The 24,012-nt window shown below is 41.5% G+C and overlaps 2 protein-coding genes across 6 annotated transcripts in view; one reads left to right on the plus strand and one right to left on the minus strand.

Moving 5' to 3' along the window:
- The window catches only part of LOC122693886 (acyl-CoA dehydrogenase family member 10-like), a 37,332-nt gene extending 32,849 nt beyond the window's left edge, over positions 1-4,483 (minus strand). The window contains exon 1 of one of the 5 annotated variants that reach the window (XM_043901832.1): positions 4,462-4,483. Coding sequence is in view for 2 of the 5 variants with exons in the window: in XM_043901829.1 (XP_043757764.1) it covers positions 3,677-3,759 (83 nt within the window). In the remaining 3 variants the exon portion in view is untranslated. Of the gene's footprint in view, positions 1-636; positions 892-3,676; positions 4,304-4,369 lie in introns of those variants that run through there. The other 4 variants (XM_043901830.1, XM_043901829.1, XM_043901833.1 and 1 more) reach the window with 4 other exon arrangements.
- A 59-nt stretch (positions 4,484-4,542) lies between these two features.
- The window catches only part of LOC122693888 (BRCA1 associated protein), a 31,427-nt gene continuing 11,957 nt past the window's right edge, over positions 4,543-24,012 (plus strand). Inside the window, exons 1-9 of the mRNA XM_043901835.1 lie at positions 4,543-4,824; positions 6,544-6,705; positions 7,689-7,887; positions 9,322-9,511; positions 14,517-14,630; positions 16,570-16,718; positions 22,157-22,232; positions 22,925-23,063; positions 23,440-23,549. Coding sequence (XP_043757770.1) covers positions 4,743-4,824; positions 6,544-6,705; positions 7,689-7,887; positions 9,322-9,511; positions 14,517-14,630; positions 16,570-16,718; positions 22,157-22,232; positions 22,925-23,063; positions 23,440-23,549 — 1,221 coding nt within the window. The 5' untranslated portion in view covers positions 4,543-4,742. The remainder of the gene's footprint in view (positions 4,825-6,543; positions 6,706-7,688; positions 7,888-9,321; positions 9,512-14,516; positions 14,631-16,569; positions 16,719-22,156; positions 22,233-22,924; positions 23,064-23,439; positions 23,550-24,012) is intronic.

Genomic DNA, 24,012 nt, shown 5'->3' on the forward strand with positions numbered 1-24,012 from the left:
AACTCAGTGTCTCTGCCCCCCATGACAACTCCTTTCCTAAGGTCCTTGGCTCAGGAAAGGGCTTCCCTGTTCCCCCAGCTACCCAAGCTAGAAAACTGGATTCACCCCTCAGTCTTCCAGCCAGACACCTCCATTCTGGTGCTCAGTGTGACCGGTCATTCCTCCCAAAGCTCTCCGTCTACTCTCTCCACTCCCACTGCATGATCTCACCCACAGACCTTTGCAGCAGCCTCCTAAGTGGGTCCCCTTGCCTCGTCAGTCAAAATGGCAAATTTGATCATGTCCTGCCCCCATTTAAAATCTCCAGTGACTCCCCATTGTCTTCACAATAAACTCTCAGCTCCTTAAGCTGCCTGAAAAGGCCCTCTGAGAACTTCTCCCCTCTGGGCAGCAGCTCTCCTTTGTATTTCACCTTAGCCTCGGTGATCTCGACACTCATGTCCACAGCAGCTTCACTGAACACATGATGCACTCCTCCTGTGGCCAGGCCTTAGCATATGCTGTTTCCCTGGATAACTGCCCACTGTCCCTCAGGCTGTAGCCTGCCTGTCACTTCCTTCATGGAACCTCTTCCAGCCACCAGAAGAGGCAGATGAGCAGTCTCTGCTGTACTGTCTCAGGGTGCCCTGTATTCACCTCCTCCTAGCGCTCACGATGCCGCCACACTATCATCCCTCCTACAGAGCAGGGCGATGACCTTCTGATCATCACCGCCTCTTTTCTAAACTTACTTTCAACAAGTTCAGGGGAAACAAAAACATACACACAACAGGTACATGTATATATAGATACACAAACATTTCCACATGAATAGACATAAATGTGGCAAATGTTAATAATTAGTGAAAGGCACATGATGAAAGGTGTATGAGAGATCCTTGTACTCGTCTTTCCATGTTTTTTAGGTCTGAAATAAAAACCTGGGAAAAAGGACAAAAACAACAACAAACTCTACTCGCAGTCAGTTCCACTTGAAAATCTTGAAGTTTCTCATGTGATGTCTATGGTTAAAAGCTAAGAAGCAAGTTAGAGCAAAACAGGTTGGTAAGACGCCTGCACGTTCATGGGAGTCACCTCAGTGCCACCAGAAGGACTAAATAAAGTATGTACGAATCTAAAGAAAGAAGGCTTAGGAAGTAAATGCTCAAGATGATACAACGTGTTTCTTATGTAATTGGAAATTTGCTGGATTGGGGCATGAATGCTGAAATGAAAAAGGTAGATTGATTTGCATTTTGGGTTTTACTTATGTTCCTATGCCAAGGCCAAAGTTAGTGACGGAAGGAGAAATTTATTTATAGGCTCCAAAAAGTGTCAACAAGTTCTGTGCGAGGGCTTAACAGAGATGAAAAAGGCTGACTTTCATACTGAAGGGGTGACTTTTATTCTCACTGAAGACACTGTCCTCCTCATACTCCAGCTAATGGATGAGTGGGCACTGCTCCCACAACTAGCTGCTGCTTCCTTCCAACTAGAGATGATGGTCTGTTCTCACTTCCCATTGCTCTCTTCAGAGCAGGAGAAGGCTGTGATTTCTCATACCATACATCCTGGTAACTCCATGGTACCTGCTCACTGACTGGAACGCCTCTGCCTGCTTTGTGTGTGTTAGTTGCTCAGTCGTGTCTGAGTATTTGTGACCCCACGGACTGTAGCCCTCCAGGCTTCTCTGTCAATGGAATTCTCCAGGCAAGAATACTGGAGTGGGTTGCCAATCTCTTCTCCAGAGGAACTTCCCAACCCAGGGATCGAACCCTCGTCTCCTGCATCGCAGGCAGATTCGTCACCATTTGAGCTATAGGAAGTCTGCTTTATTTGCTAGTAAATTTCCACTCATTTTTACATCACAGCATCAGCTTTATCTCCTCTAAAGAGGCTAGTCTTTCTTTTCCTGGAAGACTCTGGTACTAATTTTTTTTTCCATTTTCACTGCTTCTTATCCATACCTTCACTAGACGACTTACCCCATCACAGTTCCTCTTTTTGACTCTACCTACTCCTCTCCATGTAAACCCATTAAGGAAAGGCCTGTCTTATTTCATTTTCATGTCTATCCATCCCCTAGGACCTGGCAAAATATCTAGACACACAGCAGGTGCTCAGTAAAAACATGAGTTGGAGGAATTCCCTTGGCTTCCCTAGTGCCTCAGACAGTAAACAATCTGCCTGCAATGCAGGAGACCTGGGTTTGATCCCTGGGTCGGGGAGATCCCTTAGAGAAGGGAATGGCTACCCACTTCAGTATTCTTGCCTGGAGAATTCCATGGTCAGTGGAGCCTGGTGGGTTACAATCCATAGGGTTGCAAAGAGTCAGACATGACTGAACGAATAACACTTCTTTTTACTTCATGTGCACCTAACAGTTAGGATTCCCCGCTTTCACTGCTATGGCCCTGGTTCAATCCCTGGTCAGGAAACAGAGATCCTGCAAGGTGTGTGACAAGGCCAAAAATCAGAAAAGAAATATAAGTTGAAAGGATGAATAAACTGGATGAATCAGAAAATAGGGGAACACAAGTGGCAGGCATAGCATTTGGCAGCTACAGAGTACTGTAACAAGCCCGTTTTGCCCATCTCTAATGAATAATTCTAGTTCTCTGGAACTGGCATCTTCCTTCTCCACCGTAAACAATATTCATCTTCTCTCTCTCTGCCTCTCAGAATGAGATCGGTATGTATAATGTAGATGTCCTACCTAAATTATACTTTCATAAACATGCACACTGTGAAAAAGTGAAAGTGTTAGTTGCTCAGTTGTGTCTGACTCTTTGCAACCCAATGGACCAGGCTCCTAAGTCCATGGGATTCTCCAGGCAAGAATACTGGAGTGGGTTGCCATTCCCTTCTTCAAGGAATCTTCGCAACCCAGGGATTGAACCCATGTCTCCCACATTGCAGGCAGATTCTTTACCATCTGAGTCACCAGAGAAGGCCAGTTGCTGCATATTAGAGAGGGTTTAGTAGAGATTGAGTGTTGGCTCTGGAATCAGATTGCCTGGACTCAAAGTCTAGCTCTGCCACTTATTTACATGTGAGATCCTGAGCAACTGACTCTCTCTGAGCCTCAGATTCCTCCTCCATAAAATGGGAAAAATTATAGTACCTGTCTCAAAAAGTTGTTGTTACTACTACACAGAGATAAAGTATGTATTAATAAAGCACTCAAGTTAGTACCTGGCACACCATTAAATGTTATCTGCTACTGTAATATGCTATTAAAAAAAAGTTCACATGAGACCTCATATATTATATACATATAGTGGGATGCATATGGCATATACAGTTTCACAAAAATCAGCAACTGCCACTGCGGGGAATTTTGGCCCCAAGGGGACATCTGGGAATGTCTGGAGACATTTTGGTGGTCACCAGTTGGAGGTGCTACTGGTACCTAGTAGGTCAGGCCAGGGATCGTGCTAACTATTCCATTAAGTGTAGGATATACACACAACCCAAAGGCTTAGTGAGTCTAATAATGTTAACAGTGCAGAGGTTGAGAAATCATGATATAAAGTCATAGTGTGCAGTCATAAGGTATAAACGTCAGGTGGTCATGATATGGATTTGTAGTCAACACATCTACGTATGTCCAGGACACAGTGTGTGCTAAGACACACTTACATGTCATAACATATACCTAGAGTAGCATCCTGTCACATATATGCTATATATGTACCGATTGTGGCTCTCCATGTTCACGTGCCAAAGGCAAGTCTGTTGTTCAGTGGCTAAGTCATTTCGGACTCCTTGCGACGCCATGGACTGCACGATACCAGGTTTCCCTGTCCTTCACTATCTCAGTTTGCTCAAACTCATGTCCGCTAGGTCGGTGATGCCATCCAACTTCTGTCGCCCCCTTCTCCTCCTGTCCTCAATCTCAAGTCTGGGGTATTGAAAAGAATGCGGACTCTCAGAAAAATTAATGTAAACAGAGTCACAGCCTCTACTTGCTTCATCCTCATAGCTGTATAAGGATATCACACAATTTTATGAAAAACCTCGCTCAAGGTCACACAACTAAAAACAAGGTCAAATCCATAAGAACAGGAATTGGGTGTTCATCTTATTCACCAATGTATCCCCACCACCCCAACAGTCCTTACTTCCTATTGGCCCTCAGAGAAAGAAGCGGATTCATCTCTATGTCTCAGAGCACCGATATGTAAAGCGTGGCTGACACAAAGCTACTCTGCCTATAGCTGGAGCGAGAGATCAAACAGGACAAAAAAAGGCCAGAGCTCTCTACAGGGTGCGGGTTGCTCGGACAATTGGGAGCCCTCGCTGAGTCTGAGACCCCTCGCCATCAGATGAGCTGGGCTGAGAACGAGGTCTCTCACGTAGGCCAACTCAGGTCTGGGCGCAAACCCACCGATCCGCCTAATGAAAGCCCAGCTCCCGAGATTCCCGTGACGCGCCTCCTCCACAACCTCTTCAGATTCCGTACGCAGGGTGGAGGCTCACCTCAGCGAAAACACACCAGTCACGTGGCAGCCTCCACACCCAATCAAAGAGCGCGCTGGCCCGCGCATGCGTAACCTCACAGGACAACGACGGCGGCCGAGAGGCGGAAGTGGAGGTGGTTGTGGCTCAGAGGGTTGTTCGCGGAGGTGCTGCTGCTGCTGAGGCGGTGGCGGCGGCGCTGAGGCGGTGGCGGCACTGCCCGCCCCGGGCCTCTCTGCTCTAGGCTCGCCTCCCAGCCTCGCCTGAGCCCGCCGGGGCCTTCGCCGGCCAGCGGCTGCCCTATGAGTGTGTCACTGGTTGTCATCCGCCTGGAGCTCGCAGAACACTCGCCGGTCCCCGCCGGCTTCGGCTTCAGCGCTGCGGGTGAGTCCGCGGCCTCGCCGCCTCCCCCGTGGCCCGCGTCTGGGCCCCGGGGCGCGTCCTTTCAGAGTCTGAGTCTGGGAAAGGGCCTCGGCGAGGGCTTTCGCTTCAGGAGGAAGCCGAGAAGTGGTTGGGATCCCTCTCATGTCCCCACCATCCTTGGGAAGTCTCTTCCCAGGTGTCACCTGTGGGAAGTCTTTTCCGGTCCCTTCTTCCTGGTGCCTTCCCACCGGGACTCTGTTTATATTTGGCTCGTCGTTCTCTCCAACCTGGGTGAGAGCCTAGTTGTGCGAGTTGATTTTCTCTAGACTTTGCGAAGGCAGACAGGGAATCCCCAGCACGCTGACGGCTCCTGGTTTAATTTGAAAAACCATCCATTTGGGCGCACTGTAGCAGTAGTTATAACTGAAATGTGTACACTTCCTATATCCGAGCACTGTTCTAAACACTTTGTGTGCACACTTTTCTGTATCTTCATACAACCCAATTAGTTTTATGGGTGTATGAGGCTTTTACAAACTGGGAACTGAAGCCCTGGGATTAAGTGCCTTACCCAGGATCATCTATCAGTGGCATAACTGGAATTCTACCTCAGAGAGCTGGACTTGAGAGTCTGAGCTGTTCATTCCGTCACACAGCCTCCTCCTGGGAAATGCAGGTATGGCTCTGTTCCTTGAACCACCAGCAAGGCAACATTCATTCAAGGAATACTTTATGAGTGCTCACTGTCTGTTGGGCTTTAGTTGTGTGCGGAAAGAGACATGGTCCCTGCTTTAAGGGCACCAGCAATTCACTTCAGTTCATGGAGATAGATTAAGTAAATAATTACAGCATAAATGTAGAATACAGCTGTGACAAATGTGGTACAGTAAAGGAACGTAGAAAGCTAGAAAGGAAGGTGGAAAGCTATTATGAGATGATGTGTTTGGTTGGTTTGGGGAAGAGGCCTGGGGCTGGCAGGGATGGTCTTGTGGGAAACTTCCCTGAGTGTGTGAATTTTTGAGCTGCAAACTGAAGACTGAATATAATTAAATAGGCTACTGAGTTCTGAAAGTCAAATTAATTGACATAAGCGACATATACATTTTTATATGGATCAGTCATTGAGTCATTAATTTATTCAACAAATCTTTAAAGAGCTTCCAGTGTGTGCTAGGCACTGTGATGTAAGTGCTGAGGATACAGTGATGGGCAAAACAGGCTTGATCTCTCTTCACATAAAGCTTATATTAAGGATATTTCTGTCAAATCTCTGAATTTATTTTTTTGTGTGTTTTAGTGATGTAAGAAAATGATCACAGTTTTTCAGGACATGGCATTAGGCTAATGCAGGTTGTTTAAGAAGACTAACCCTAATAATTTTGTTGATTAGTGGCCTTGATGCCCTCATTTGGGGTCCAACACAGTTTCACTGTACAAGTGTTACTAAAATGTTGGTTCATATGAGCAGGATCAGTATCCAAGCTCTTATCTCCTTCATTTGCTTTAGAATGCATGATTTCCACTAGGACCACCCTGCATTTCTGAGTTTATTGCCCTGGGCATTAACTGACTGTCAGTACTGCAGGAGCCCCAGAGATGAGTGAGAAGGACCCTGCAAAAGTCATCTTACAGTCTTGGGGGAAGGCAGCAGAGAGAAAAAGGAAACCTGTGAATGGATACATTGAGAGTGGAAAGAGGCTTGTTTTATTATCAGATATTAATTACTCATGTATTCTTTAGTCGGGGAAATGTCTGATGAGGAGATCCAAAAGAAGACACTAGCTTCAGCTATAGCCTGTTTAGAAGGGAAGTCACCAGGGGAGAAAGCAGCAATCATACATCAGCATCTCGGTCGTCGAGAAATGACAGATGTGATCATTGAGACCATGAAGGCCAACCCAGGTATGCTTTCCAAAACTGTAGGCTATCTTCTGTAAGGTAAACTAATGGTTGCTTGTATTGCAGTGGTGTTCAGTGAGCCTGTGATTAAGACCCCTAGCATACTTTAACTTTTACTGCCTATGTTCCTTACATGAAGCTGTCAGGGTGGATTTCAATTTCTCTAAATATTTCTTCTAAATTACTTGTAACAAGTTAAGTTGACAACTCTCCTCAGTGAGGAGAGCTACTTAGCACGTAAGTCTGTGGCGGTTCATGTTGAATCCAGATAAGCACGTTGTGACTCCCCCTGCTCTGCCAGCTCGCTTCATCCAGGGGGGTGGATGTGTATTGCATCTCCAGTGTGGAGAACTGGTAGGTTGGTTTTCAAACTTTCAAATAGCCCTGAATATTTGTCCCACTTAGGAGTGCATAGCTCAGTTGATAAAGAATCTGCCTGCAATACAGGAGACCCCGGTTCAATTCCTGGGTTGGAAAGATCCGCTGGAGAAGGAATAGGCTACCTACTCCAGGATTGTTGGGCTTCCCTTGTGGCTCAGCTGGTAAAGAATCTGTCTGCAATGCAGGAGACCTGGGTTCGATCCCTGGGTTGGGAAGATCATCTGGAGAAGGGAAAGGCTACCTACTCCAGTATTCTGGCCTGGAGAATTCTATGGACTGTATAGTCCATGGGTTCGCAAAGAGTCGGACACGACTAAGCGACTTACACTTTAGTGCATGATGGAAGACACCTGCTTTATTATGGTACTTCTCAATGTAAAGTTGACATCCTTCAGTTTCTGAGGGTATTAATGACATGGGGGCAGGGGGGCAAAGAGTGCTTTCAAGTTGTGATATCCCCAGAACTCTGCTGTTCTGTGAATGCAGTTCTTAATGCAATTTCTCTTTCAAAGTTTATTCTTCTGACTTAAAATTCTCATCTAATTGGAATCCTTCCACATATTTCATATCAGTTTATAATCTACTAACTTTTTGGTTTGTGAAAGATGAGCCAGAAGCTACAGTGGAAGAAAGGAAATCTTCAGAAGCATCCCCCACTGCACAGAGAAGTAAAGATCCAAGTAAAGAAGGTGTAAATGCTGCTCCTGATTCTCCATCCAAGCAGCTTCCAGATCAGATTTCCTTCTTCAGTGGAAACCCCTCAGTTGAAATAGTTCACGGTATTATGCATCTATACAAGACAAAGTAAGAAAATCCTTTTGAGTTTGTCTGTTTCTTGCCATAGGGTGGAGAAAATGTTCTTGCCCTGAAGAGAAGGATTATTTTAAGCTTTGTTCAAAGGGATAGTACTTTCATATGTTGTGTGTTAAATTCTTAAATATTTTCTTAAGAATTCTTAGATATTTTATTTATGGTTAAATCTCATAAATTGGGTAAAAGCATCTTATGAATGAATCATGTAGATTCGCTTGAGAGAATACCCAGGAAAATATTCCCTGAGAAGGTAGGCATGCAGGTGATTGGAAAATTGAAAGGAAGGAAGACAGAAAAGAAAAATTCTAAGTGATCTATAACATAGTTGTAGTCTCTTATTCCCACCAAGTCTTTACTAAAGAAGCTGCTATGAAGTCACTTAATGGGTTGCTGTTTCATCATATCTTTGAACTCCTTTTTGTGGTCCAAACAAGGCTTTCTGGAGGCCAAAGGAAAGAAAGATTTTGCTATATAATCAACATAGCTGGACCACCAGCTCCTCAGATAATTAGTCGCTGATTTCTTTAAAGACTGTCCTTGTCCTAAATTGTTTGCTCAGTCCCCACTGGGAAACAGAATACTCAGGTAGCCATTTTGGATCACAGTTGTTGAAGTGAGTTTGTAGCATTTCAAAAGCAGATTGCTCACCTGAAACTGCCACAAAATTCTTAACTGGCTATACCCCAATACAAAATAAAAAGTTTAAAGTTTGAAGAAAAAAGCAAATTGTATCGGTGGGCAGTTTTTCTTTCCCTTCTTCAAGCTATTCTAATTGAACAACACTTCTTGTAATCTTCAGAATCACATCTTCATGGTTCAGAATTCTCCTTCCTATATTTGGAGGTCTTTTCTCTTCAAAAACCTTCAAGAGAAGTCCACAGTTAGAGTTGTTCTATTGTTATCTAAGGATGATGGAGGCCTGGCGTGCTGCGATTCATGGGGTTGCAAAGAGTCGGACACGACTGAGCGACTGAACTGAACTGATCTGAACTGAAGGATGATGATTATTAAGAAATGAATGAGAGCAAAACACTGCAAATTTGCCTGATGGAGGTTTATAGGCTCCATTAGGTATAGTTATTATCTAAGGGTAGTTATTATTAAAAAACGAATGAGAGCAAAACACTGCAAATTTGCCTGATGGAGGTTTATAACCATTAAAAGCCTTTAACTGAAGATTAAAAAATATCAGTGGTGGGAATCGTGTAGAACATTTCAAAGGTTAACTTAAACTCCATTGCAGATGTGTTTAAGGGGTTCTCCATTTACCCAGGTGTGTATTTTCCAGTAAAATAACAAACTGTTTAAATTGATTTATAAAGTATTACATTTTGTTTTTCCTTCAACATAAAAGTTGTCTGATTAGTGTTGCTTGAACTAACCATACCTCATCTATTCAAGACAGTCTAATTATTGTCTTATTAGTAAGATGACCTCCTTAAAAGAAGATGTGAGGCGTAGTGCCATGCTGTGTATTCTCACAGTCCCTGCTACAATGACCAGTCATGACCTTATGAAGTTTGTCGCCCCATTTAATGAAGTAATTGAACAAATGAAAATCATCAGAGACTCTACTCCAAATCAATATATGGTGCTGATAAAGTTTAGTGCACAGGTAAAAGTTAAGATATTAAAAATCTGTTTGCCACAAAAACTATGTTTTTTAAAGTGTTTGATACTAGCCATGTTTAATTTACTACATCTTACATTTAGAAGTCTTGATATCTTCTAGAGTATTAATGAAATTCCAGAAATATTGCTGAATTCATCAGCAGACACACAGTTCTAATTCATAGCTGTTATTTTTTATAAATCAAATTGAGTGTGAAATCTAGTGTTGTGTGTGTTTGTTTATCCAGTAGTAACTATTCTAGTAGAACAGTAATTCCCAACCTTTCTTAACCCTGTATTGTTATTTGCCATTATAAAACTGTGCCCCTGCTTCTGTCATTCTCTTTTTAGTAGATATTCTTGGGCACATTCTAGAAAATCAAATTTTTTTGATGATGAGGGGTTTTGTGACATTCCTTGAATTATTAAAGATGCTTTTGAGTGCTAACTGGAAATCACTGCAATAGAAAGACAAACTCTGAAAGAAGGGTGATATTTTCAGCTTTTAAAAGTATACTTGTGCATTGTAACAGTCTTTTAAGAAGGTTTGGCCATCCAGTCCATTTCCCTTGTTGCATTAAGCATAATTTTGCATGTGCCTCAGTTCTAAAGATGTTAGATATTCTCTTGGTTTTGTATTTTCATTCTTAGGAGTCTGCGTGTTTCTATGTGAATATAAAAATGAGGTAAGCTTTAGGTATTATGCAGGTTAATAGAGGGCTACCTTGTCCATAGGTTTTCTTTAATTTGTTTGTATTTTTAGTAACCTGTTACATTTTGAAATTTCATTAGATTGTGAAATGCAGCTTTGTCAAAGTTAGTTCTTTCATACCTCACTGATAAATAGCCTTCCTGAGTTTACCCCAGATAAGCAGTTCCAACTTGCAGATTGGCAAAGAAATGAATGTGCCTGTAGGGTCATTTGCCATTGAGTCTGACCAATCACCGAGATCTGTGGATAATAGAAGCTCGTGACACAATGCCCATTTGTCACCTCCTCATTATGAAAAGCTAGAGTTGACAGCAATAGTGGCCATTCATTGATCATAGATAGAAAATTAAGAGAAATAAGAGTTGAATTGTATTTGTACCTGTTCATTGGGCCACCAGAAAAAAAAAACTTAGTGTGGATTTCCAAGGCCAAGAGAGTACACAGTTACCTTTAACCTTTACAAAGCACCGCACCTTTGAGGGAGACCTTTAAAACGTATTTCAGTGGCCCTGTGAGCTTAGACTTCACAGGTTGACACTGAGAACTGAAAAGCACCTAACAGCTGCTTTCACTGACTGTCAGAACACCGTCTAAGGTCACTGAGACACTTTGCGAATAGTGGGCAAGTGGTGTATTAAATCTTTTAAATGTAATAATGAGGATAGTGATAACACGCAACCTTTATTGACTGCTTATTCTGTACCATTCACTCTGCTAAGTGCTTAATGTGCATTAGCTGATGTAATCCTTACTGTAACCCTATGAGGTAGACAGGTACTGTTGTTATCCTAGTTTTACAAATGAGGAAACCGGCTGCAGAGAGAGGTTAGTGATTTGGCCACGGTTATACAGCTAGAAATAAGTGACTGAGCTGGGAATTAAGCCCTCACTTTTAATCCCTAGGATGTAGTCCTTGTCCAGCAGAAGCGGGATGCGGGCAAGGGAAGGTACTCACTGTTCGCAAAGAATTGTGTCATGACAGTATTTCACTTTTAGCTTCTACTGAATGGGCAAGGGTGGTAAGCAGGTAACACACATAACGTCATAGAAAGGGATTGGGAAAAAAATGTTTGAGAACATATTAGCCTTTCTATTTAGTCTGAAGTGTATTAAGCCCACAACACTAACTTGTCTAAAAACCCCATAAACTTCTCTATAGCATATGCCACCCTTCGCAGTCTGCAGATGATGCTGTGGAAATTTTCTGCCACTCTTAATGGATTTTCTTTGTGAGATTTTATGGAAAAATCCAAATGAACTTTTTGACCAATCCAATACTTGTTTCTCCACCTCTGTCTTTTGACCACGTGTAAGTTGCTTAAGTTGACGGATGTTTTCTAGGACTGTAATACAGCTTTCTTAGTGCTCTCTGAAGATAGAATCCTTGACCTTGGTATCGTGAGTTGTATTTTTTATCTGTAACACTAGATCTTAAGGTCTAAGGCTCATTCTATTCAGGGATTTTCTAAGGCCTAAACCACCCTCCCTAGTATAGGTCTCAAAGATGTTAAATTAATATTGGGCCCTAATGAGAGTAGACTCAGTAGGCACCAACTCTGGATCACTTACCAGATGCCAGGTATTAGCTTCGCATGCATTAGCTCCTCGAGTCCTCTCAGATATGTAATGAGGTAGGTGTCATTATTTTCATATTTTATAATTGAAAAAACACACATGGGTGAGTCACTTGCCCAAGGATACACAGCTAGTGTCAAAGAGTTATGATTCAAACAAGGCAGCCTGACTTCATGGCCTGGGCAGGTAACTATATTCTTATTCCTTTCTGTTTCTCGCCAGAGAATTTTTATTAAGAACTAATAGGCCTTTTTTACCCCTTTTAACATTTCTTGAATCTCTGTTGGCCTCATCTTTCTTAATGCTGGAGGTGTCAGATGTGCCTACAAAGTTGTACTGTGCCCTTTGATGAGGAATTAATTTATAATTCAAGGTACAGGGAGGCAGAAGGGGGTTCAGTTTTGTAGTTCTTTGGAACAGAAAAGGACAGATAACCTGTCAATGGAGTATGTTGGCTCATTATCACTTGTAGGCTTAGGCCAGCCTACTTTCTTTTGACAAGTAAAAAATATTTTCATAGCACTAGTTGATCACCGTGACAGTAAAGAAACATTGATTATAATAGATTTTTCTTTTTCTAAGTTAATCCTGAGAAGAGAACAATCAAATCAAAGGACTAGAGAAAAAAAAGAAGCTGGGTTTCATTCAGTTTGGGGCTCTGTACAGTACAGGCATTTTAAATGAGTTGTTTCTTCTGTGTTTTTTGCAGTTAGCTTCAGGCTTTTGTTCAGTGCATCTCAGTGCTGGGTTGAAGCAGGAACCACATGGATTTTGCTCCCTGCTCTTGTCCTTTGCATATACAGTACCTGGCATGCATTGGGTGCTCAGTAAATATCCCAGCCAGTGGAGCTACATTTCCAATACCAAGATTTTAAAGAAGAGAGCAGTGTGTTCAAAAAGTATACACCTTTGGTCCAGGTAACTCCCCCAAGAAAGAAAGGATTTATCTGGGATTGAGTAGATTTTGTCACATTCCCAGTATCACAAACCTTGTCCCTTTCCCTGAGGAGGCTTGGGCGCTTAGGGAGCATCTGCAGAGCTGGAGGTCTTTGGCCGGGTCTGCTGTTCTCGGCAGCCACATCTGCAGCAGTTCCTGGTGGTGCCGGCGGCCCTGAAGAGCTGGTCATGGCCCACTGGCCCTTGGTGCTTGAGTCCAGCAGCTCACTGTGCTGGTTATTCATCCAAAAGCATTTCAAGGCAGAGCCACTGCTCTTGAAAAGTGGGAGAAGCCATTTGGGGCTGCTGCTTCTTAGTGTTAAAGACATTTATTATCCAAGAACTGGCTTGTAACATTTTGAATTTCAAATACCCTTTACCCAATACACAGGTTGTTGCCCAAAGGAAAAGCCTCCCCTTCTCCGCCAGAAAGTCCCTCCAGAATCTATGTTCAGAACTGGTCACCCTTCCTTAGTGGCTTAGCTCACTTGGTCATATTAAGATAGCATAGATAATCCAAGAATCCACACTTGAATTACATCATCCAAGTGCAGTGAAAAACTACTGAAAAGCTTACAATGGCTCTTAAGATCCAAGACCCCGTGAGGGTAGACATCCAGGACTGATTTTGCCTGATACAGCTCAAATCTCGACCTCAAAGTTGATGGTGCGGCATTTTCTTTTGCAGAATACACTTCCTCTCTTCAGGCAGCTTGTCTGTACTGGCAGGGCCAGAGCAGGCAACTTCCTATGTTGGGGCTAATGCCTGTGTGGGAGTGAAATCCACACAAGCCACAGCCTCTCAGCTGCCTCTAAAAATTGCTGAGCTTTAAAAGCTGGAATTGTCTCTTTGTTACTTCCTACTGAGGCTAGACTGAAGATTTGATTTACTTGTGTTATTATCTACAAATGCACATGTGTTTTCATGGCTTTACCTGCAGGGGACTGATTTCCCCTGGTTTTTCTGTCTTCCACTCCAAGGGAACAAGACTGTTAGAATTTTAAAGGCTAGTTCATCTTGGACCTCTTGACCTTGACCAAGAGTTTTGCTTTTGGTATTATACACTAGGTTGTTTAAAACCTCCTGACAGAATCCTTGTCTGACTATCATGTGTTAATTATTGTTATTATTTGGTTTATTGAAGAAAAGGAATTGGCTTCTCACTCCCTACCATTTCCACTGGTCCTCTATTTTTTCTCACCTACATGCTGACATTTGTTTAAAAAGCTCCTCCATAGGGAATTCCCTAGCAGTTCATTGGTTAAGACTCAGCACTTTCACTGCTGGTGGGCCCAGGTTCAATCCCTGGTGTGGGAACTAAAATCCTGCAAGCCCCAAGGTGCAGCCAGAAAGAAAAAAAACTCTCCCATTGACAGTCATCAATTATGATTTGGTTCCAAATAGAACTGACCTCAGCTGTTGTGAAAGTGCTGACTAGAGGCAAAAGGGGAAAAAAAAAAAACGATATCAAGGGAAACGTTGACCATTGTTGGTTGACTATATATTAAAATTGTAGTAGCCATTGGTTTATTGCACTTCAATAGCTTCTGATCATTCAAATAAAACTACCACATATCAGAAAAAATTGTAGAGTAGGATATTGACCTGCAGGGTTCACTTAGCCTGTGAACCTGCTACCACAGATGTTACTTTTGGTGGTGGTTCTCTCTCCTAAGTATAACTTTTAAAAGCTGATGAAGAGAATAATTGAAGCCATCTTGAATAGAAAGCACATTACCACAATCGCGCTCTTAATTTTTTCCCTTTCCCCCCTGGTTTACCTAGGCTGATGCAGATAGTTTTTACATGGCATGCAATGGCCGCCAGTTCAACTCAATAGAAGATGATGTTTGCCAGCTGGTCTATGTGGAGAGGGCAGAAGTGTTGAAATCTGAGGATGTGAGTGCAAATAATTCCTATATTTGATATAAATGTATCAGAATGGTATAAAATTGAAAGTTAAGATACCTGTGGAAATGTCCAGAATCGGCCAGCCCATAGAGACTGAAAATAAGTTAGTTCCCAGAGACTAGGGGAGGGAGAGGTGAGAAGTAACAACTAACAAGCACATGGTTTCTTTTGGGGGTAACAGAAATGTTCTAGAATTAGATAGTGGTGTGACGGTTGTACAACTTTGTGAATATACTAAAAACCACTTTAAAATGGCAAATTTTATATATGTGAATTTTATCTCAACTTTTAAAAATTGTCCAAAGTATTTTTTTAAATAAACAATATTATTTGTGTTATTGAAGTTGAGTATGTGTCTATTCCTGATGGATGAAACTGTGCCTAGAGCCCAAAAATGAATATTTTTGTTTTAAATATTAACCCTTAATCCTTATCCTAATACTTAATTCTCTTTTGATAGCACTTTGTATCAATAATTGCTCTGATCTCCCACCCTCCATGGGAAGCATTCCTGTAATATGTGCTCATTTGAATAAAGTAGTAGATCCAGCTCTGTTATACTGTTAATATTTCCTCTTTTAAAGTAGCCCTAAAGAACTTTTCACCTTGAATTCCACTTGATAGGAATAAGTTCAGATTAGATTGTTCTGTCATTAGATTAGGTAAAATAAAAATCAGCAATGGGGACTTTCTCTGGTGGTCCAGTGGTTAAGACTGTGCTCCCAATGCAGGGGACCTGGGGGTTCAATCCTTGGTTGGGAAGCTAAGATCCCACAGGCTGAGGGGCGTGGGCCAAAAAAAAAAAAAAATCAGTCTACTCTTTTGCCAGGTGCTGTGCAGGACCTCAGTTTTACGAATTCCTTTCTCTAAATGAACACGGCTTCTTGAGAGATTTTCAAATATCTGCTCTTTAGGGACCGTAGATTAATGTGACTTTTCTCGGTGTGTTCTTATTTATGGTACCTCACCTTTGCCTCAGCAGTCCCCTAGTTGGCAGGGCTTGGGTCAGACATTGCTGCATTTAGAGGTCTCTTTTTTTGACCACCTAGATCCTTATGCCCTTCACACTCTGTTCTTTCACAGCCATTGGTAATTACAACCATTTTACAACCATTGGTAATTTAACAGTTTTTAAAAGTTTCGAGTTTTGGGGAACTGCCCTGGTGGTCCAATGGCTAAGACTGTGTGCTTCCAGTGCAGGAGCCCTGAGTTTGATCCCTGGTCAGGGAACTAGATCCCACATGCCACAGCTAAAACCTGCTGTGGCCAAATAAATAAATAAATGTTTTTAAAAATAATAATAAATGAAAAATTTGAATTTCATATCTCTCTCTACTAGAGGCTAAGCTCTGTGAGGAAAGGGACAGACTTCGTGTTTTACAACTTAACTGAATCTGTTTTTGTTCACTATAGTCCCACACCTAGAACAGTGTCTGGCATACAAAGCAGGGACTTAATAAGTATGTACTAAATAAATAAAAATCACTGTTGTTGATACTATTATCACATAGTAGAAAGTGTTGAGTTTTCATTTACTCTGGAAAATCATTCAGATACACGCCTGCTTTTTTTCCTTTGTGTTCTGTTATGGTCATGGCCATTTAGAGTTAGAGCTGGGAGTCTGGTAACATGAGACTCTGCAGCAGTCTCACTTCCTCCAGTGTTAGCTATGTGAGGGCGGGCATCTTTGTCGGCTTTGTCCCCTTGGTATCGTAGTGCCTAGCACAGTCCTGGGACTCCAGGAGGCGACCAATTAGTATTTGTTGCATGGATGAAAACCTCACCAAATTAGGTTGTTTTCACAAAGTAATAATATTGAGAACATCCTACCAGGAGTCAAAGAGTATCAGGAAAACTATTGCCTTAAAAAAGAAAAAGGAGAACCTGTGGATGACGAGTGAGACTCATTCAAGGTGTTTCCCTGTAGGGTGCCAGCCTCCCTGTGATGGACCTGACAGAGCTGCCCAAGTGCACAGTGTGTCTGGAGCGCATGGACGAGTCCGTGAACGGCATCCTCACCACCTTATGTAACCACAGCTTCCACAGCCAGTGTCTGCAGCGCTGGGACGACACGACGTGAGTGCAGGGGTTCATCCCCTCCCTGTCAGAGCTCGTTATTACCCTTTCCCAGAATTAAGAACAGCCACCCTGCAGAAAGAACCACTCCAAGTATTTGATTTTATAAACCTGTGTACCACAGTGGTGAGGAGGTCACATGGAAGGGCCTTCTGTATTTCTTCTTTGCTTTTCCTCAGTTCACATGGGTCAGCATCTGTAGACCAATTCCTTTCTAATATGCTGACTAATATCCTTGTGGAATGTCCCAAAGCAGCATGAATCGTTCTCTCCTTCCAAGAGCCAGAGAATGAAAGGAGTAGGGGGTGGGGGAGTAAAGCTTAGCTTTGAGGCTCCTCTACTTAAAGGGCATCTAGGTCTAAAATCTTGTTTATCACTTGCACTTTATGTCTGCCGTTGACTTTGGTTTTCTTATTAGAGTGCCGGGCTACACCAATCTGACATTTTGGATTTATCATTATCGATGGTTTGGTGGCCAGTAGTAACAATAGTCACTAAGTATGAGGTGCACGCACACCTATGGTGTCCTGTTTCCTAATGCAGCACAGACCCTGTTTGTATGAAAGGGAGCACTGTGCAAAGAACTGAGGTGTCACCTGTGCTTTTATTTCCCCTAGTCAAAAGTTGCTGTTCCCTTTGCAAACTGCATTGTGAGTCTTAGCTAGAAAGGTAGATCAGACGCTGGCCACAAGGGTTTCCCAGTAGAGAAGAAGGTGCAGAATCAAATAATCCACAGATAAACGAGGTTACACAAGGAACAGCGTTGCAGCACCATGACTAGAGAATAGGGCCTTGACGCCACCAGGCTTGTCCTAGAGGCAGCACTCAGGGAAGAGAAATAGGAGTTAGCCAGGTGACCGGTGGAACCCAAAAGAAGATGGTGTGGGGGAGGGGTGTACCCAGGAAGCAAAAAGTCACGTTCCAAAGCCCAGGAGTGAGGAGGGGTGAAAGTCCACAGGAGTCTCGGTTCTCTGCCCCCATGTGGCCAGCTTTCCAGAGCAGGGACCTTGTCAGGCTGTTCTCTGCGGTGCCCTCCATACTTAGGGGGAGACGTAGTGCGTAGGAGGAGCTCAGTAAAGATCTCTGAACAAATATATAGACGCTGGCTTTCCTGTGGCTTATTTAACCAGAGAATAATTTTGCCCCAGTTCTGTAGAGTCCTTGGTCAATTCTGTGGTATCATTTAGGAGTTCTTCAGAGAATTGTCCAGGTTTAAATTTGCCTTGAATAAAGCCACTCTGAGATGTGTGTGTTCCATAAAGTGTTAGTCTGTAACTTGTGTCCATCTGCTACCCCATTTAAGTTCTGGATACTTCTTTGTTTCCCACCACTCCAATTCTACTCTCAGTACACGTTAACTTTTTTTTTTTGGTTGCAGTGGGTCTTTGTTGCTGCATGTGGGCTTCTCATTGGCGGTGGCTTCTCTTATTGGAGAGCACAGGCTCTAGGCATGTAGGTTTCAGTAGTTGTGGCACCCTGGCTTAGTTGTTCTGTGGCCTGTGCGATCCACCTGGACTAGGGGTTGAACCTGTGTCCCCTTCATTGGCAAGCGGATTCTTATCCACTGTACCATCAGAAAGTCCCACGTTAATTTTTGTAAAACCATAGCATTTTCAAGTTTCCTCAGGGACCATCTTGTCCAACCTCCTCGTTACTTACAGAGGAGGAGACTTAAGGCCCAGAGGTGATGATCGGCATGCTTAGAGTGTCAGGACAGAGAATGCCAGAACTGGGACCAGAATTCAACCCACTGGGCGACTGCCTTCCAAACCATACAATTCCTTCAGCCAGTGGGTTTTAAGCCTCTCTACATGCACAGTGCTGAGGGGCAGAGAATGAAAACACAGACCCTCTTTAAGGACATTGAATCTCCTAAGGGAGAATCACACATGTATGCGTACAATTCAAGGTAGAGATGAGAGATCAAGCTGGTTCTTCCTCTGGGTTGGCCCAGAAGGGCTGCTTACAGAAGACAGTATTGGTACCAGGCCTTGAAGGGTACTTTCTTGTCAGCAAATGACATTCTGAGAGGGTTTCCCCAAATATCTCCTCAGGAAAATAAGGTAACAGCTCGTAATTATTTTTGAAGAGAAAGTAGGAAGAATTAATGAACTGTTATTTTTTAATAGACAGATGGGATGATATATCATGGAGTGCTAATTGTATGGTACAAATAAGTTTATTTTTGTAATTTCCCCTCTTTTCTCCTTTTTGATTCTCAGGATCATATATTTTGAAAGATTGTTCTGGCACAGCGTTGAAAGTTAGATTTCCGAATTCATTTGTTGTTTTCTTTTTCTTTTTTTTTTAATTATATTGATTTTGGACTGTGCTGGGTCTTCATTGCCACGTGGACTTTTCTTTAGTAAGGCACAGGCTCTAGGGCACGTGGGCTTCAGTAGTTTCAGCATGTGGACTCAATACTTGCGGCTCCTGGGCTCTGAAGCACAGGCTCAATAGTTGTGGTGTGTGGGTTTGGTTGCTCCGTGGCATGTGGGATCTTCCTGGATCAGGGATCGAACCTGTGTCTCCTTCTGTGGCAAGTGGATTCTTTTACTACTGAGCCACCAGGGAAGCCCCAATTGTTGATTTCTTATCCCACAGTTACTACAGCCACCACATGGACCAAAGGGATGACACAGAGCTAGTTCCTACCTTTGACAAGACTGCTTGCGAGATCCTACCTGCAACTTTTGTTATTTTTTCAAATTTCTACTGTCTTCTCTTTTGATCCTGAAAAAAGAAACAGACTAAATCCTTTAGTTTTCTCTTAACAAACATAGTCCTTATCTGTAATAAGAACTTAGTGTACTTCCTGCATATTTCCTTTCCTTGGTTTTATTTATTCAGTTAAGTAACAGATTGATTCTAGTTATATCTTGAGCATTGGTGCTGCTAGTTCACTTATCCTCAGCTGTAACCCTCTTTCTATCATGTTTGCCCATCAGACACAAATATTCATGGCTGGCACTTAGTATTACTTTGTCTTGAGTTAAGGGTTAACAGGGTTTTTTTTTCAAAAAAGTTTTTAGTTTTATTGAAGTATAATTGACAGTCAAAATTGTATATATTTCTTCTTTTCCAGTTTGGATTCCTTTTATTTCTTTTTCTTCTCTGATTGCTGTGGCTAGGACTTCCAAAACTATGTTGAATAGTAGTGGTGAGAGTGGGCACCCTTGTCTTGTTCCTGATTTTAGAAGAAATGCTTTCAGTATTTCACCACTTAGGATAATGTTTGCTGTGGGTTTGTCATATATGGCCTTTTGTTGCGGTATGTTCCTTCTGTGCCTACTTTATTGAGTTTCTATCATAAATGGGTGTTGAATTTTGTCAAAGCTTTCTCTGCATCTGTTGAGATGATCATATGATTTGTATCTTTCAATTTGTTAATATGGTGTATCACACTGACTGATTTGCATATATTGAAGAACCCTTGCATCCCTGGGATAAAGACCAATTGATCATGACGTATAATCTTTATAATGTGCTGTTGGATTCCGTTTGCTGGAATTTTGCTAGAATTTTGAGGATTTTTGTATCTATGTTCATCAGTGATATTGGCCTGTAATTTTCTTTTTTTGTGGTATCATTGTCTGATTTTGGTATCAGGGTGATGGTGGCCTCGTAGAATGAGTTTGGGAATTTTCCTTCCTTTTCAATTTTCTGGAAGAGTTACAGCAACATAGTTGTTAGCTCTTCTCCAAACTTTTGGTAGAATTTGCCTGTGAAGCCATCTGGCTCTGGGCTTTTGTTCATTGGGAGATTTTTGATTACAGTTTCTGTTTCCAGGCTGGTGATTGATTTGTTCATATTTTCTATTTCTTCCTGGTTCAGTTTTGGAAGGTTATACTTTTCTAAGAATTTGTCCATTTCTTCCAACTTGTCCCACTTTATTGCCATACAGTTTTTCATAGTAGTCGGTTATGATCCTTTGTATTTCTGTGTTGTCCATTGTAACTTCTCCTTTTTCATTTCTAATTTTATTGATTTGAGTCTTCTCCCTTTTTTTCTTGGTGAGTCTGGTTACCGGTTTGTCAGTTTTGTTTATCTTCTCAAAGAACCAGCTTTTAGTTTTATTGATCTTATATGAAGTAGAAAGGTAGTACTGACGATCCCATGTGCAGGGCAGCAGAGGAGACACAGATGTAGAGAACAGACTTCTGGACACAATGGGTAAAGAGAGGGTGGGATGATTTTTAGGGAATAGAATTGAAACATACACATTATCATATGTAAAAGAGATAGCTAGTGAGAGTTTGCTGTATGACGCAGGGAACCCAGAGCTGGTACTCTGTGACAGCAGGTGCGGTACATAGGAAGGGGACAGTTGTATACCTATGGCCAATTCATGTTAATGTATGGCAAAAACCATCACAATATTGTAATTAGCCTACAATTAAAAATAAAATATAACTAATTTTATGTATTTGAGGTGTACAACTGGATGACCAGATATACATCAACATTGTAAAATACACATCACAACCAAGCAAGTCATCATATCCATCACTTCACACCTTTACCATTTTACTTTTTTTTTTTTACTTTTCTTTCTATTTTTATTTTGTGGTGAAACCAGGCTCCACCCTCTGGTAAATTTCAGGAATGTCCTCAGTAAATTATTGTCAATTTAATTGACAATAGTAAATTATTGTCAGGAACTGACAATAATACTGTCAGTTATAGTCAACATTGATGTACACCAGTTCTCCAGAACTTATTCATCTTGCATAACTGAAAGCTTATAACTCTTGACCAATATTTGCCCATTTCCCCCTTTTCTCAGCCCCTGGTAGCCACCTTTCCTCTCTATGTATCTATGAGTTTGGCTTCTGTGCCATTTTTTTGGCTTTTTGTAAATCGGAACAGTACTCACAGAGCACTGATACCTTCTTCTAGGTGAAATTCATTGTATGATAAAATGTCATATGCATTTCATGAGTACATTAACATTTTTGTTTTAATTTAGTGAAATTTACTACAGAATTTAGTTTCAACTCTTAGGAGCAACCTTGAGAAGACAAGGGTACATATTGGATGATTAAAACTTTAGGAAGTGGAGATAAGGTAGATTACAAGTAAAAATACATTATGGGTGACCAGACATGAAAAAATAACTTGTCTCAAGTCTCTAATTGTAATCTGTAAATATTTAGTTCTTTGATTACCTAAGCTTTAGGCAGAAGAGTGGAAAAAGATATGGGGCATATGAAGAAAAAGATTTCTCCTTTTTCTTTAGCTTTATCAAGATTGTTTTTTTTTTCTTTTTGTCTGAGAATAGCTTGGAAGTGTTTGTCTTTTGAATGATAGCCCTAGTTGTTATAAAAAATATTATGTAAGACAGGGAGTATATAAAACTGAATTTTTGACTTTGGGGTTCTGTTACAGCTGTCTTTTATATTCAATCTGTGTCATTATTTTTTTGGTGCCCTTTATAGATGTCCTGTTTGCCGATATTGTCAAACGCCAGAGCCAGTAGAAGAAAATAAGTGTTTTGAGTGTGGTGTTCAGGAAGTAAGTAACAAGTGGTGGAAAATAATAATGTACACAGCTTTAATTGTCTGGGATTTTCTTCTGCCCAATGTGACTTAAATTCTCTTCAATTCTTTTTGAGACAGATTTTTTTTTTCCTCTCTGTTGAGGATCAGACAAAAAAAAAATTAAAATACACAAACTATTTTACTCCTACACAAAATACTTTATGCTTTCATTCTTTGGTGTTTGAAAAGGCTGAGATTTTTGTTGATAAATTATTTTTCCTTGTTGTTTACATAGAGTTCCATAGAATCCAGAGTGAAAACTAATTGACCCATAAGAGGATCCTTGTTGGGTTGTTTTTTTAAAATATTTATTTATTTGGCTGCACTGGGTCTTAGTTGTGGCACTCAGGCTTAGTTATTAGTTATTCAGAGACATGTGGGATCTTAGTTCTGCGATCAAGGATCCAGCCTGAGGACCCTGCATTGGAAGGTGGATTCTTAACCACTGGACCACCAGGGAAGTCCCCTTGTTTGAATAAGGGGACTTATTTGAATTTGAAATAATTTGAATAAGTTTGAATAAGGCCACTTATTCAGAACTCCTGTAGAAACATCTCTAAATCTCATCCCGTGTCAGGCCTCTCATACACCCCAGTATCATATACCTCATACACCAGGTCATGTAATTTTACATCTCTAATGAAGATCTTACCTCCTTCCTGGCAGAACCTTTGGATTTGTTTAATATGTGGCCACATAGGATGTGGACGATATGTGAGTCGACATGCCTATAAGCACTTTGAGGAGACCCAACACACGTATGCCATGCAGCTCACCAACCATCGAGTCTGGGACTATGCTGGAGGTGAACACCACTCCTATTTTCTAGTTTGGCTTCATTCTGTCTAAAATCATCTCTGTCAGAACCTCTCCACTTCCTTTCTCACAGCTTGAAATCTTCCTGACAGCTGTGGCAAACTCCAATTCTCTTGGTGACCCATAGGGCCCTCTTTCATATGTGAATGGCCTGCATTGCCCAAGTTAAAGAGAGTTAATACTTATACTCCTGCCCTCTCACTCTTTTTTTAAAAAATTCAAGTGATTTAAACCACTTTTAAAGAAATGTTGCACAGCATTTAATTTGGATCTTTGAAAACAAAAATTTTGTCCAAGTTAAAGGTTTATGGAGACCCTTTTCATTCTGGAAAACCATGCCTTGGTTGACTTATTCTTTTCTTTAGATAATTATGTCCATCGACTGGTTGCAAGTAAAACAGATGGAAAGCTGGTACAGTATGAATGTGAAGGTGATACTTGCCAGGAGGAGAAAATAGATGCCTTACAGTTAGAGGTAAGATATTTTATTATTAATCACTAAATACCTATGTCTACTGCTTTTTACTATTCTAACTTGAAAGGTTGTTTGGGCTTTTAATTTTGCCATTTGCCCTGCATGTTAGCTTTTGTTTTAAAGATCTATATTGCTCTGAAGGAGTCTTTAAATACTTTTATTTCATCTGATTTTCTTCTTTGGAAATCTTAAGTTTCATTGAGCCTTATAATTTTCAACATTATGTTCCTAGTTGTCTCAAATTCAGTATTAGGGTTATCCTCTGTAGCTGTGATAAAACTAGAAGTTAAGAATCTTCCTGTTGGCATCACAATAGCAGGCGGAAATGGAGCAAACTTGGTCAGAATGAGGAATCCCCAATAGCATCTTTCCATGCCAAGAAGCTTTTTTGTATATGTTGAGTTGGCATTTAGTAATTGGATAAAGATAAAGCCTTATATAGATAAAGCCACTTTGGATATTC

Source organism: Cervus elaphus, chromosome 5 (genome assembly GCF_910594005.1).
Source record: "Cervus elaphus chromosome 5, mCerEla1.1, whole genome shotgun sequence".
Classification (NCBI taxonomy): Eukaryota; Metazoa; Chordata; class Mammalia; order Artiodactyla; family Cervidae; genus Cervus; species Cervus elaphus.